General features: G+C 37.4%; 1 protein-coding gene across 1 annotated transcript in view; it reads right to left on the bottom strand.

Annotated features, from left to right (window-relative positions):
* The window catches only part of DLGAP2 (DLG associated protein 2), a 716,593-nt gene that overhangs the window by 58,350 nt on the left and 644,068 nt on the right, over nucleotides 1–14,175 (bottom strand). Inside the window, exons 7-8 of the mRNA XM_077811569.1 lie at nucleotides 11,428–11,575; nucleotides 3,029–3,248 (exon numbers count right to left, since the gene is read on the bottom strand). Coding sequence (XP_077667695.1) covers nucleotides 3,029–3,248; nucleotides 11,428–11,575 — 368 coding nt within the window. The remainder of the gene's footprint in view (nucleotides 1–3,028; nucleotides 3,249–11,427; nucleotides 11,576–14,175) is intronic.

The raw sequence follows: 14,175 nt of genomic DNA, 5'->3' as shown, positions 1-14,175 counted from the left end.
TGTTTTACCACCTGGCTGAGGTTAGGAGAGAGTTTTGCTTCCTCCTACAGAAGAAAAAAATCAATCTGACAAGTAAGGATGGATAGGGATTCGTCCAATGGATAGCCCAGTTTACCGGCACAAAAAGCTAACCCATAGTAATCATGAGTACTCAAGAGCATGTCCTGGGATCACGTATGTCTCTGGAAAGTGGTTTAAATATTGGAAGAGTTGACTATGGTAACCTTCTTTCCAAATGTTATGAGGACATCCTAATGCTTCTAACAGGATGAGCAAATATGTCCCACGTACTATTGAATAAAGCGGTAGCTTTCCTGCCATTCTGAATGAAACCTATGTGTCTATTCACATTTGTAAGCATCTTTTGACAAACTAAGTTTTATAAATGTATATATAAATATACATCCAAAATAGATAGTTCCATAATTAAATTCAGAGATGAAATATTTACATTTTCTCTTACATTATTAAATCTTTTAGCTAAGTCTAGTGCTACAATTTCTAGTCTGTGCTACAATTTCATTTCTTTACAACATTGATAAAAGGCAGCCACGGCTCCTATTACTAATATTTAAACTAATAATGAAATTGTGTTTCCTGTTAATTTTCTAAGAAATGGCTTTAATGACTTTGCCAAGAAGGGCTTATAATAGCAGCAGCGGGGAAAAAATCTGACCAAAATTAATCTTCCTAAAGATTCAAAAGGGTGAATTTGCACTGAAGATTGAAATGGAACTTTAACCTTTGTCGCTTTTATTTGAAAGAAGCCTATGGGCATGTTAAATATCGGCCAGCCTCTTACATTGTATTGTATCTAATAACTTCTTTTACAATTTTCAGATAAGTAAAGGAGGAACTAAGGGGTTATTTGAAATGTAGCAATAATATGAAAAGAAGCATCTGTCTCTAAAGTGCTAAATGCTGAAGAGAGAAATATGAAACAGTTATTCCATGGTTTTACAGCTAATGACTTGTTTGGAAACTGGAAATTTCAATTAATATTGAACCACATAATCAGTGCTCTCCCTTGCAAATCTAATAAATATTTCTGATTTGAATATTTGTCTTAGGTCAGTAACCCCATAAAAGCTACGAACAAACTTGTTCCGTGGCACAGGGATAATAATTTTTATTAGAGAATGTCACAAACTGAAAAATCTGAATACAGATCCAGATTCGGAACCTTCTAAAGTCTATGGGATTTGGAAACAGAGTTCTCTTTAGGGCCCCATTTCTAATTACCAGTTTTCCTATAGTCTTTTTTTTGCTATGGTGTCACTATTCCCTGACCTTGACTAATAAGAAATATTATGTATTTAGACAACAAAATCTATCTGATAAATCATTCCAGAAATAGGAAGGAAATCATGCGTGAAATGAAGGTTAGAGTTTTCAAAACCACATAATTTAACCAGCAGACTGCTAATCAATGTATAGCATTTTTCATGAGGAAAGAACAATGGGACGCAGTCATATTTATTGTCTAATCTGATGATTTTGCCAAACATATCATATTCTATTCAACTTTATGACTCCGGGAAAAAGAAAGTGCTCTCCTGAATCGGAAGGCTGTGTTTAAGCTGGAATGCAAAGTCACAGTATCTCAGGTAGATAAGTCAACCAACTTGTCTTCTAAGTTAGATCTAGAAATGTTCTAACGTCGGTGCCTAAAGTCAGGTATAAAAACCCATATTTAGGCACCCACGTTTGACTGCTTTGGTCTCAGTCCATGCAACAGTATCTTCATATTCATCATACGGTCCTATACAACAGCTGGGAAGAATGTAGTCCCATTGGTGGCTATTAAAAGTTTTATTGCTTTATATATTTTATCCCTTGATGAAAGAGTTATTAAAGCTTCTAAACGTGGGATGGAAATGTGTATACATGTGGTGAGGGAAGTAACAATAACTATTTGTATTTTAGGAGTTGCTTACAATATCTCATTAAGCTGTGTTGTATAAAATGATACATTGAAGATAAAATAACACAGAATGCTCTTGGTAGCACTGTATGCTGATGATAATGAAAGACAACAATTGCTTTCTGCTCAATAGCTCCTACTGCTCTGCTGTATAGTAAATATGTCAAAAATCAATTTAAGTAGGCTTGTTTCATTTTTTGTTTGGGCTATATTTTTACTTTCTGTGAATGTGGAATCTCATTTCAGCAATATGAGGATAGGTCAGTATCACTGAGTGTGACAGGAATATATTTGGGAATGTAAAAATAGATTTGGATAACTTCACAAATGTTATAATGGATTCAGTTTAGTTTTTTAACTTATCTGTACAATATTTGTTCACCTTTCTCTATAAATGACAGTTAAAAATAATAAAATAATAAAATTAATCTCTTTGTTAAGCAACTTAAAAGAAAAAAAGTAGCTCTAAAGGTGTGAAAGAATCCTAAAAATGAGTTGAATAATAATGAATGATAATGATTACTGATGAGTAACAGTGAAGATACGTGAAATATGCCACTGTATATGATCCTTATCTGTCATATCATTTCCAGAGTTAAGTAAGTTACACCCTGCCCTATCCCTAAGAGTTTGGACCAGATATTTAAACCCCATCTTCCCTTCTTGTACCTGCAATTTAAGGGCCTAACTGATTGTGAATGTAACTGATCTCTTTTAGATGTTTAATTTCAAGACAGGCAGGTGCAATCAGTTATTTAAATATCTAAATAACACCATTTTTTGCCTGCAATTATTTGCACTTGCAAAACTGTGCAGGTGAGCAAAGCAGGTGAAGTTAAGTCTATGCTCAAATTCAGGCCCATTATAGTCCAGGCCCACTTACAAGTTCTAATGAAAATGAAATTATTCATAACTACACATTCAAACATGCAGACACTACAGTACAATATTAAAGGAAGGCCTGATTCTCAAGGTACTATATCAAAATAAAAGACAATATCAATTATGATAATTACACAGGGAAAAACAGGCTTTCAGTCTCATGCACCATTTTCCATCCTGATTATTTTTACATGTGAAGGAGGCCAGAATAGATTTTCTTACCTGTTGTTGACCTGACAGTTGAGGTGATGTTGGAAGATCCCATAGCAGGGATACATTCATCATCTTGGGAGTAACCTGCCTGAATGGCCCTCAGGTAACTGTGGCTTCTTGTTCGGAAGCATCCAGGGAGGTCAAGGGCATCCATTGCCTGAGCTTCAACTTCACTAAACACTGATTCACACACCGACTCAAATTGCCCATTGACCTCTGCTTCACTCATCTGAATAAATAACAACAATGCATTTGATTTTTGACTTGCTTTGTTTGTGATCATCATGGCTTCAACGTCTCTCAAGTGGACACCTGTGCGTTGATGAAGAACTGTTTAGCAAATAATTAAAGATTAGGAAACCCTTCTGAACACATTCACATTTTAGCACTTTACATTAGCCATATATAGTATGTTTGAGATGACCATCGTTAGTTTCCATTTGGTTTATTTATATTTAATAAATATGAAGAACACTAACAGATACATCCAAAAATCCAAATCTCTATACACTGATTAGGAAATCTATCCACTATCACAACTGGAGAGACAAGACCCATTCAATACCATTTAATTATACCTGGTCTTTTACCTGAGACATTGAATCAAACGAGTCTGAATTTTCAGACTCTTGAGTTGTATTTACCCTAGCCTGCAAGCATAGTGGAGAAGTGGGCTGAATAGTACCTTCTGTGCACAACTCAACAAATTTACTGGCCACATAGCTTTGTGTGTACAGCACCCTTTAAAGGGGATGTTGCAGATTGTTCTTTTCCCCTTGCTATGCGGGAGCTCCAGGAGCTATCTATGTCACCCAGTGCCACAATTTAAGCCCAAAGTGTGCTAACTGACAGAAGAAAAGAATCACTTGCCACTTGCATTGCAACAGAACAGATGCGTCTGCAGCTGTATGAGTTGCCCTCGATTGGGATGGTGAAGTGTCTGTCTGTGATTGAGAGCTAACACCACACTCTGGACCTTTTTTATTAAAAATTGTCAACACAAATCGGTACCTGGTCCATGAGTAATTGGACATGGGCGAGGCCTTATTTTTTTCTCTAGAGACAGGATTAGGGAGGTAAATGGACCAGCAGGCTGGAAACAGAATGTCTGTATTTAGCTAGGGGCACCAAGGAAACCATTTACCATGGACAAAATAACAATGGATAAGATAAGTTGGGACCATAAAGATGAGGTAAACAGTAAGCTGTACATGGACAGTGCAGGGGGCAGGGATTGGTTTCTATAAAGTACGGTAACTAAGTCAAACCCCAAACACATGTTGGAATGTCTAGTGAATGAAATGTGATGTGTACATGTATATAAAGGAAGGGTTTTTTTGTGTGACTTTGGATGTGTGGTACACCCCATACCCACCCCTTACGGTTGAGTCGGATCAACTCACCATAGCTTTGATGCATGCCAAATAAAGGAACCAAACTGACAAGACTGGAGTGAGACTGAATTCATGGGGAACCAAGTGGAAGAGGCCACAGAGGAACCCTAACATAGCGGTGGCGTGACTTGGATACGCTCGTCTAGAGCTGGTAACATATATACCCTTATATCCTTAGTATGAGGGTCGCAACCTAGCATTAAGAGAAATGGCATTGGTAGGGTTTAAGGGTTTAAATATGAGGAAGTTAGCATCATGCTGGAGAAGTGGATTAAATCTAAGGGAGGACCCTATAGAGAAAGATTAGAGGGAGACTGGATCCAGGTGAAAAAGGAACTCCAGGGAGTCGTATTCAATTTTTTTTAAAAAAGAATATTTGGCAAAGCACAGCAGAGGTCTATTGAATGTCACTGACATTTTCAAAAAATAGGATCCATTGGCAGCCATAAAAATAGCTTCTAGTTTGTTTGTTTTTATATTAATGTAAAGAAAGCCCAGATCAAAGCAGCAGCTTTACAGGGATTATTTCTAGTGGCTAAAACATTACAAACAAAATGTACTACTTTGAAAAATGAATGCTAAAAGCATAAAAAGCAAATGAAAGTTGTAAGAGGAGGAAAGAAACTAAATGGAAAAGATTCCTTAAAAAGTTAAAAAAAGAAATCCAAAGTAAAAAGCAGCCATTCAATTTAGAGAGTACAGTTGTGCAGGCAAAGTATACTAACTTAAGAAATAAGAGCAAAAGTCATAAACAATAAGCTTAGACCACTGAGGAAAAGTCAGCTGAGAAATGTGTTATTCTAGGAAATAAAATAGAAGAGTTATAGTCCCAGAATTTGGCAGCTAGTAAGGTCTAGGGAAATGTCTTATTAAACAGTGAAAAACTGAAGTGACTACTTTAAAAAAAGTACATACAACTAAATTTTTGCACAGATTAACACTGGAGATCTTGGAGGGGAATAAATAGTCAGGGGCAGTAAAAGTAAAAGTGTTAAAAAGGACTTTAGTGTACAAAATGTTAAAAGGGACTTTAAAGTGTTAAGAAAAAGAAAGAAAGAAAAAAGAATACTTGGTTTAATAATGAACCCCAGTTATGGCAATATAACTCAGTGCAGTCATGCCTAGTGAAATTCTTAGTAATCAAACTATGCAAAGGAAGGTCAAGTGGTGACAACTACCACCACTATGCTTTTCTCTCCAACATGACTTACGGCCACTCTAAAAAAAGGGGGTGGGGCACTTTGTGTCTGTAATAAATTAATTGTGCTGGCTGCTGCAGGTATAGGGACAATCTGATTTAAATTGTCTGACTATGGATGAGTTAGTTAAAATCACTGAAGAAATTAGGGATTTCTCTATGGCTTAACTGCTTCTGAATGTAGTAGGGGAAATGCAACCTGGGTACAGCAAAGTAGTGGAAATGTAACCTGTGTAAAAAAATAATTTAAAGCAATGCAAGGGGCATTGATCAGCTCAAACAGCAAACTGTGAAAAAAGAAAAAAATGTTTTAAAAAAACTTCCTGTCAAAAAAAGTGAAGTGTAACAGTCAACTTACTAAAACCTCAAGTAGCTAAAACGCCAAGAAAAAAAGAGAAAGAAAAAAGGAAGTAACAACAGTAAAACAAAATGTTGCTAAAATACAGCGGTTTTTGTATTTTAGCTATTTGAGATTTTAGTAAGTTTATGTTACACTCTATATAGTATACATATTGCTGTAATTGCTTTTAAAGAAGTTTGGCATTAAGTCAATGTGTTCTAATAATAATATCTTGTGTAATATATGAGGGATACATGCTATACAAAGTAAAAGCAGCCTCGAGTGATATGGATCAAGAAAAACTTGCCCTCTTTTATCACCACATAAGAGTTAAAAATTTGGCACAAGATAGGTAACACCAGTTGGAGAAGGGCACGAAAATTAACTAGGGTCCAATACCATGAAGTTAAATGTAAAACCACTGTAACCCATACAGTGTGGAAGAAATTTATTTTCCCTCCTCAAATACTGTGGAAAGACCATGCAAGATCTGGAAAGCCCCAGACTTGTCCTGCTGTTGGCATCTAGGAGACACTTATGGGTGCAGGTGTACTGGTTTACAGACAGAGTTTTCAGCATGTATGTTCATTCTGGGGGAACAGTCTCTAAATTTCACAGTACAGTTGAGATGCTGGGACACTGGTGAAGTAAAAACTGCTCATGGAGGTAATAAGTATTGTGTGGTGGCTGAAGAAGACCACTCCTGGTACAGGCCCTGGAAATGTTATTTTAATTGGCCTATATTTTGTTTCATACCTACATTTCCTGTATTAATAAATGAAAAAGTACCAGTTTTTATAATGTAATTAAAATAAAAGCAAAGTTAAAATTACAGAAGGAGGCTTTAAAGGCAGAGCAAGCCTATAATGTCATGGTAGGATAGACCACCAAACCAGGAAGAAGTGGACAAGGCTTTTTTAAAAAAGAACATTATAATCCAAAATACAGGGTTTGGTGGTGATGGGGAACTTCAATTACCCAGATATCCATTTGGAAAATAATACAGCAAGGCAGATTATCCAGCAAGTTCTTGGAATGCATTGGAAACTATTTTTTCTTTCAGAAGGTAGAGAAAGCAATTAGGAGACAGACTGTTCTAGATTTGATTTTGACAAATAAGGAGGAACTGGTTGAGAATTTGAAAGTGGAAGGCAGCTTGGGTGAAAGTCATCATGAAATGATAGAGTTCATGATTCTAAGGAATAGTAGGAGGGAAAACAGCAGAATTAAGATAACGGATTTCAAGAAGTTAGACTTTAGCAAACTCAGGGTGTTGGTAGGTAAGATACCAAGGGAAGCAAACAGTTCAAGAGAGTTGGCAGTTTTTGAAAGTGATATTATTTAGGGCACAAGAACAAACTATCTCACTATGTAAGAAAGATAAGAAGTATGGCAAGAGACCACCCTGGCTTAGCCAGGAGATCTTCAGTGATCTGAAACTCAAAAAAGAGTCCTACAAAAAGTGGAAACTAGGTCAAATTACAAAGGATGAATATAAAAAACAACACAAGCATGTAGGGACAAAATTAGAAAGGCCAAGGCACAAAATGAGATTAAACTAGCTAGAGACATAAAGGGAAACAAGAAAGCATTCTACAAATACATTAAAAAGCAAGAAGAAAATCAAGGACAGGGTAGGCCCATTACTCAATGAGGGGGAAAGACAATAATAGAAAATATGGAAATGGCAGAAGTGCTAAATGCCTTTTGTGTTTCAGTTTTCACCAAAACGGTTAATAGCAATTGGACGTCTAACAAGTGAATGACAGTGAAAATGAGGTAGGATCTGAGGTTAAAATAAGAAAAGAACAAGTTAAAAGTTACTTAGACAAGTTAGATGTCTTCAAGTTGGCAGGGCCTGATGCAATACATTCTAGAATTCTCAGAGATCTGACTGAAGAGATATCTGAGCCATTAGTGATTATTTTTGAAAACTCATGGAAGATGGGAGAGATTCCTGAGGACTAGAAGAGGGCAAATATAGTGCCAATCTATAAAATGGGGAATAAGGACAACCTGGGGAATTACAGGCCAGTCAGCTTACCTTTGAGTACCTGAAAAGATAATGGAGCAAATAATCAAGCAATCAATTTGCAAACACCTAAAAGATAATAAGATGATAAGTAACTGTCAACATGGATTTGTCAAGAACCAATCATGTCAAACCAACCTGATAGCTTTCTTCGACAGGGTAACAAGCCTTGTGGATGTGGGGAAGTGGTAGATGTGGTATACCTTTACTTTAGTAAGGCTTTTGATACTATCTTGCATGACCTTCTCATAAAGAAACTAGGGAAATATAGCCTAGATGGAGCTACCTAAAGTTGAGGGCATAGCTGGTTGGAAAAACCATTCCCACAGAGTAGTATCAATGGTTTACAGTCAAGCTGGCAGGGCAGAACGAGTGGGGTTGTTTCAAGGAGGAGGGTGAAAAATTGTATTCCTTAACTTCTGAGGACAGAACAAGCAATGGGCTTAAATTGAAGCAAGAGAGGATTAGGTTGGACATTAGGAAAAACTTCCTCAGCGTGCGGGTAGTTAAGCACTGGAACAAATTGCCTAGGGAGGTTGTGGAATCTCTGTCATTGGAGGGTTTTAAGAACAGGTTAGAAAAACACCTGTCAGGAATTGTCTAGTTGTTACTTAGTCCTTCCTTGAGTGCAAGGTACTGGACTAGATGACCTACTGAGGTAGCTTCCAGTCCTACATTTCTAGGATTCTATGTAGAATTACACTCTAGTGGGCTATACCAGAGGAGGCAAGTTTGCACACCCCAGTTCATACACCGAGCCTATTATTAATGTTGGTTCAAATTACTAAAACTACTGTTGTCATGGGGTAAAGAGTAAGTTGTACATGGACAGTGAGTGGACAGAGCATGGTGTACAGGCAGTGATTCCTACAAAGCTACCAAGCCAATGCCAAAATGAGTGATGCAATGTAAAGTGAATGTATGTATATATAGAAGGGGGGGTTCTGTGTACCATAGGTATACCCTATGCCCACCCCTTATGGTTCAGTCTGATTAACTCAGCGTAGGTTTGCTGTATGCCAAATAAAGAAGTTTAAGTGATGAAACTGGAATTACACTGAATTCTTAGGAAACGCAGTGGAAGAGATCTTGGGGAAACCCCAACAGAAATAATCTGCTCTGTACTGACAGAAACTATGTAAATACCATGTGCCACAGCCATAAATGGTGTTAACTGGTGTTGCTCTATTAAATATAGTGAATTAGGCTGATTTAAATCAGCTGAGCATCAGTTCCCACATACTGATTTCATTTTTAAAAACTCTTTCTAGCCCTATTCACGTCATATTTTTCTTTTTTATTATTTTTATTTAGCCAATCACAGCATGGACTGAAATATATTAATGTCAAGTGCCTGGTGTTAAAAAAGAGCTTAGTTTTACTATGTCCATTTACTATCTCTTTTTACACTGGACAATTGTTAATTTCACCATGAATTTGTATGATTCATTTTAGAGACATTCTCGGATAATTATTAGGAATGTACTAAATATCAAATTGTAGCATTTGGCTGGATAAGTGGAAATAATATTCGTCCAAAGAGAATTTAGAAGCTGAATAATGGAGAGAGCAGTAAATGACAATAATATGTATTTTATATAATCATTTATTAAAGCAGAATGAAAGAAACAAAATCATATAAATATCTAGTCAACCTCATAACCTCACCAGCCTCCACATCTGGATGATATTGCTTTTTATTATATATTGTGGTCAATAACTCTTATTCATTTTGGGGGGAAAAATCACTGCAAATTTTCCATAGTTTTCATTAATCAAGCATATAGAAATTTCTTACAGAACCTCTGAGCCCCATGAAAGGCTGTTATTCTAATTTTCTAGAAAGGCATCTTGGCAATTAAGTCCACTGTGAAATGAATTATTTTGTCCTTCATAAAATTATCATTTTTATATTTCTAATAAATGAAGTCTGGGAAGGGAAAAGAAAACTTATTCTAAATCATCTTTTGCTTACATGATTGACCAAGAGAGTTATGATAACTTATGCCAAGATTTTCAAAAGTGACTAGTAATTTTTGGAGCCTCCCAATTTGAGATACTTTAACAGTGCTTAATTCAAAGTATTAACATTCATCACTTTGTGAAAATCAGGGTCCTTGAAGGCATCTCAGGTTGGGCACCCACAAATGGAGGCACCCAGAATCACCTGTAACATTTGAAAACCTTGCCCTCAGTCAATAATTACATGATGAAATTCCTTACTACTTTTTTCAAACAAAGTTTGTTGACACTTGCAAAATAATAATTTTAAAATACAAATTGCAAGAGTGAATATATACTTCTTAAATATATAGTCCATCAGTATCCCTCAATTCAGTCCTGAGCAGTAGAGGGTGGGAAGGGAACCCATTGATATAACAGAAATAAAAACACTGAACTGCTATCATATTGATGGAACATGCAGAGTGCGATGTCATAGGAAGGGACCAGGAAATAGCAAAGGCTCAGAACTTGTTAACTGAATGTATTTAGTTTATATTCTGTGTTATTTAATATATATGTTTCTGAGTTGGAAAAGATTGAACAATGAAATGGCAAAATATGTAGATGACACAAAATTATTTACGTTGGTCAAGACCGAAGGACATACTGAGGAACTTCAGTAGGATCTAATTAAGCAAGATAATTGAGCAAAGGATGGCAAATGAAATTCACTGTGGACAACAGCAAGGTTGCGAATCCTGAAAGAATATGAACCATCATATACACTACTCTAATGAGTTAGGAAAAGGTCCTAATTATTATTAGGGACAGCTCAATGAAAAACACTTTCTCTGTGCATAGTGATTGTCAAATAAGGCAAAGGATATTAATGTATATTAAGGAAGAAACAGAATACTACTTAACATAGTATCATTATATAAAGTGATGGTATACCTCACTGAATTCTGGTCATCCCATCTCGACAAGGATGAAGCAGAAATGGTAAATGTCCAGACAGGGGCAATGACATTTTTTAAAAGCCTGGACAGACTTCGACATGAAGGGACATTGAAAAGGTTAGGTTTGTTTAATTTAGAGAGGTATGAAGATGAAAAGGTGACATGAGAGAGGTATACATAATAATGAATGGTCTAGAGAACAACCTCTGAGTGTTCCTGTTCATGTCCTCTTCCTGTACAAGACAAAGTGGGAACCCAGTGAAACTAAAAGGCAACACTGTATATATTTATATGTAGGGTGGATTTCTTAAAAGGGAAATTCTGATTTTGCAGTTTTTTGGCATAATTTGCAATTTGACTGTCTCTTTTTAATCATACCATCTTCATTCAATATTAAATTACTTGAAGCTTGAATTACTTTGTCACTACTTACATCCTCACTCCTCTAATATTAATCAAGAAAAACAAATTTTCCATTTTTAGTAGCTAGTCCTGTATATGTAAATAGCCCACAGTAAAAGATTTAACAATAGATTCCCACCTGACTAACACAGCTGGCCTGACTGAGTGTGCTCACTGCTCTCATATAGCTCTGATTCCTTGATCGGAACTTTGGGGAATTGTAGTTTGCGGAGGGATCCATGTTGTGGCCCCCAGGCACATCACTTGCAGCTTGAAGGTAGCTCTGACTATAAAAGAAAGGGGAAAAAAGAGGAGGCTATAAAAAAACTCCAGATGGAATCAGTTATGACACTGAAAACAGCAATTGGTATTAGCATCATAAATGCACTCCCTGGGGCCAAATTCTTGATCAACGTAAAAGGAACAGTGCTACTGAAGTCAGGAGAGCTGCATCATTTAATATAAGCAGAGAATCTGGCCTTAAGTTTACTACCAAAATGATTTGAAGCATTCAGCATTTTTACTGTAAATTAATATCACTAATATTCCCCTGGCTACAAATGTTACATTTTACTAAAATAAAATGTGAACATCAATATGAACAACAACTACTGCAGGAATGGAAATGTATCTACAGGGATAAAAATCACTCTTCTCTGTCATCTTGTTTCATCGAGGTGCTGGATTTCAAGATGTCTTATAGGTTAAAAGTATCAATACATTTACAGAAGATCAAAATATCCTGTGGATCAGCTAAAGAACATGATTTGTAATGACACACAGCACAACCGCATAAATCTCCTGAACCGGTCTTTTTACAACACACCTCTCAAGGTACTTTTCCCTGAGTGTCCAGAGCTTACACCACCACCATCACCTCCTGTCCCAGAGGATGGTCTTGTTTAAAGAGACACTGGCTATGTCTTCCCTGCCGAAAAAGTTTTCTTTTTTCTTTAAACATGATAGCTAACCTGCATTAAGTTCTCTTGCTCTCCTAGTGGAGAAAAGACATAAATAGGGTTTACTATGATGTAGCTAAGCAAGGTCAACACTATATTCCCAGCGGCAGCTGACCTGCCCTAGCTACATCACATTAAAAACTACAGAGCCGTGTCTCCAGTAGGATTTTACAGCAGGATACTGCATGTCATTATCTCACTGTAAAGTCATAGGTTTTTAGGCAGCTTGAGCTAAAAGCAGCTGCCCTCAATTCTCCCCTTGCCAATGTCTGCAGTTTTACTACATAAGCCTGGTCTGCTATGCCCATTGCTGTAACTGACTTATGGGACTGGGAAGGAATGTTCCCCTCACTGCTGGATTGATCAGGGTGGGATTTTTTGCCTTTCCCACAGGAGCTCACATACCCAGTGGGTAGGTCAGGAGTTTTAAGGTTCAAGTTGTCTCATCTTAACAGGTGTCCAGGCAGTTGTTCTGTAGTGGGTCCAGTTCTGTGATAGCTGGCACTGGAAGGGGACTCAGGGAAAGCATCACCTGAGGAAGCTGAGGAATGGGGTTGGGGGTCCCAATGTATGGTACAGCAAAGGGATAACACCCTTTCCTCAGCCCCTTAACCCTCAGATGGGAGGAGGGCCGTGGTATCCCAGCAACGGGCTGGGATGAGCTGTGGAGGGCTTAGGGTCTGACTCATTTCCACCGAATGACTAAGAAAGGAATCATGCACTGTACAAGCTGTAGTTCCTAGATAATTTAATACATTTGCTGCCCACTTAAACCACATCCCTCACATCTTGTCTTTCCTTCCATGCTTCTGGGACAAAGATGCTCATTGCTCCCTCTCTCTTACACCTCATGCACTAGCATGGGCACTAAAGCAACCTGCACTTGCATTCCAGGCCTGAGACGAGATCTGTGCATGTCCACAGGGTGCAGGAAAAAGAGCAGGGAGCCTCCGCATCCATTTACAGCATGCTCAAGCACCATGCACAGTCTAGGCACGCTAGGAACAGGGAACTCTAACGCCAACAAGACATGGCAACACTAGACTTCTTTTATCTTGAGTTAATTGGCAATTAATTTGAGGTAGTTAGCGCATTGGTGCCAGTGTGAACACTCCACAAACATTTGATGCAAACTACAGATATTTATTCTTTACCCCAGGTGAAGTAAAGTTCTTTTGTCCCAAGTTAGCAGAATCTTATCATCATTATTATTTGTATTATAGTAGCATCTAGGAGCCTCAATCATGGACCAAGACCGTACTGTGCTAGGCACTGTATAAACAAGAACACAAAAATGGAATGCTAGGTTTGTTCTTTACCCATGGCAGATGGGCAATTAATTCATTTGAGGGTTAAAAAAATACCCTAGTACCAACAAACCCCTACAGTGTTAGGAAACTCAAAATGGGCTGCAATATGGTTCCTTTTCCCCTGTGTTGGTATGTCATGGGGTCAGCACTCTGTTACAACATATAGCATGTAGCAGCAGCTGCTCTGTGCTCGGACCCAACGCTGCTGGAGGCACGGTCTGCCTCATCATCCAACATACTGTGTTTGCACCACTGTACTTCCTCACCACGCCATTGTAGCAGTGGATTAAAGTCAAAGATTGCCTTTTTGCCAAGGAAAAATCACTTTTCTGATCCCAGTGTCTGCTTCTCAGCAGGCTGCTGAATGCTCTACATATATTATTGCAAATAGTGTTAAAATAAATTAAAATAAAAATCATTTTTTAAAATAAAATGAAATAAGCGTCAAAGTTTGGTTTCTAATTTGTCCTCACTGGAACATTTGGAAATGTATTTGTAGATATGGGGTTCAATTAATAAACTTTTTATGTCATTTTCCTGCTGATCAGAATGTGAAATATGATTGACCAATATTATTTATGGACTAAAATTGTGCAACTGTGACAGCCAAAGGTCACA

This window comes from Eretmochelys imbricata, chromosome 3, assembly GCF_965152235.1.
Source record: "Eretmochelys imbricata isolate rEreImb1 chromosome 3, rEreImb1.hap1, whole genome shotgun sequence".
In the NCBI taxonomy this organism is placed as follows: Eukaryota; Metazoa; Chordata; order Testudines; family Cheloniidae; genus Eretmochelys; species Eretmochelys imbricata.
Note: the sequence above shows the minus strand (reverse complement) of the source record. Positions and strands in the feature narration are given on the sequence as shown.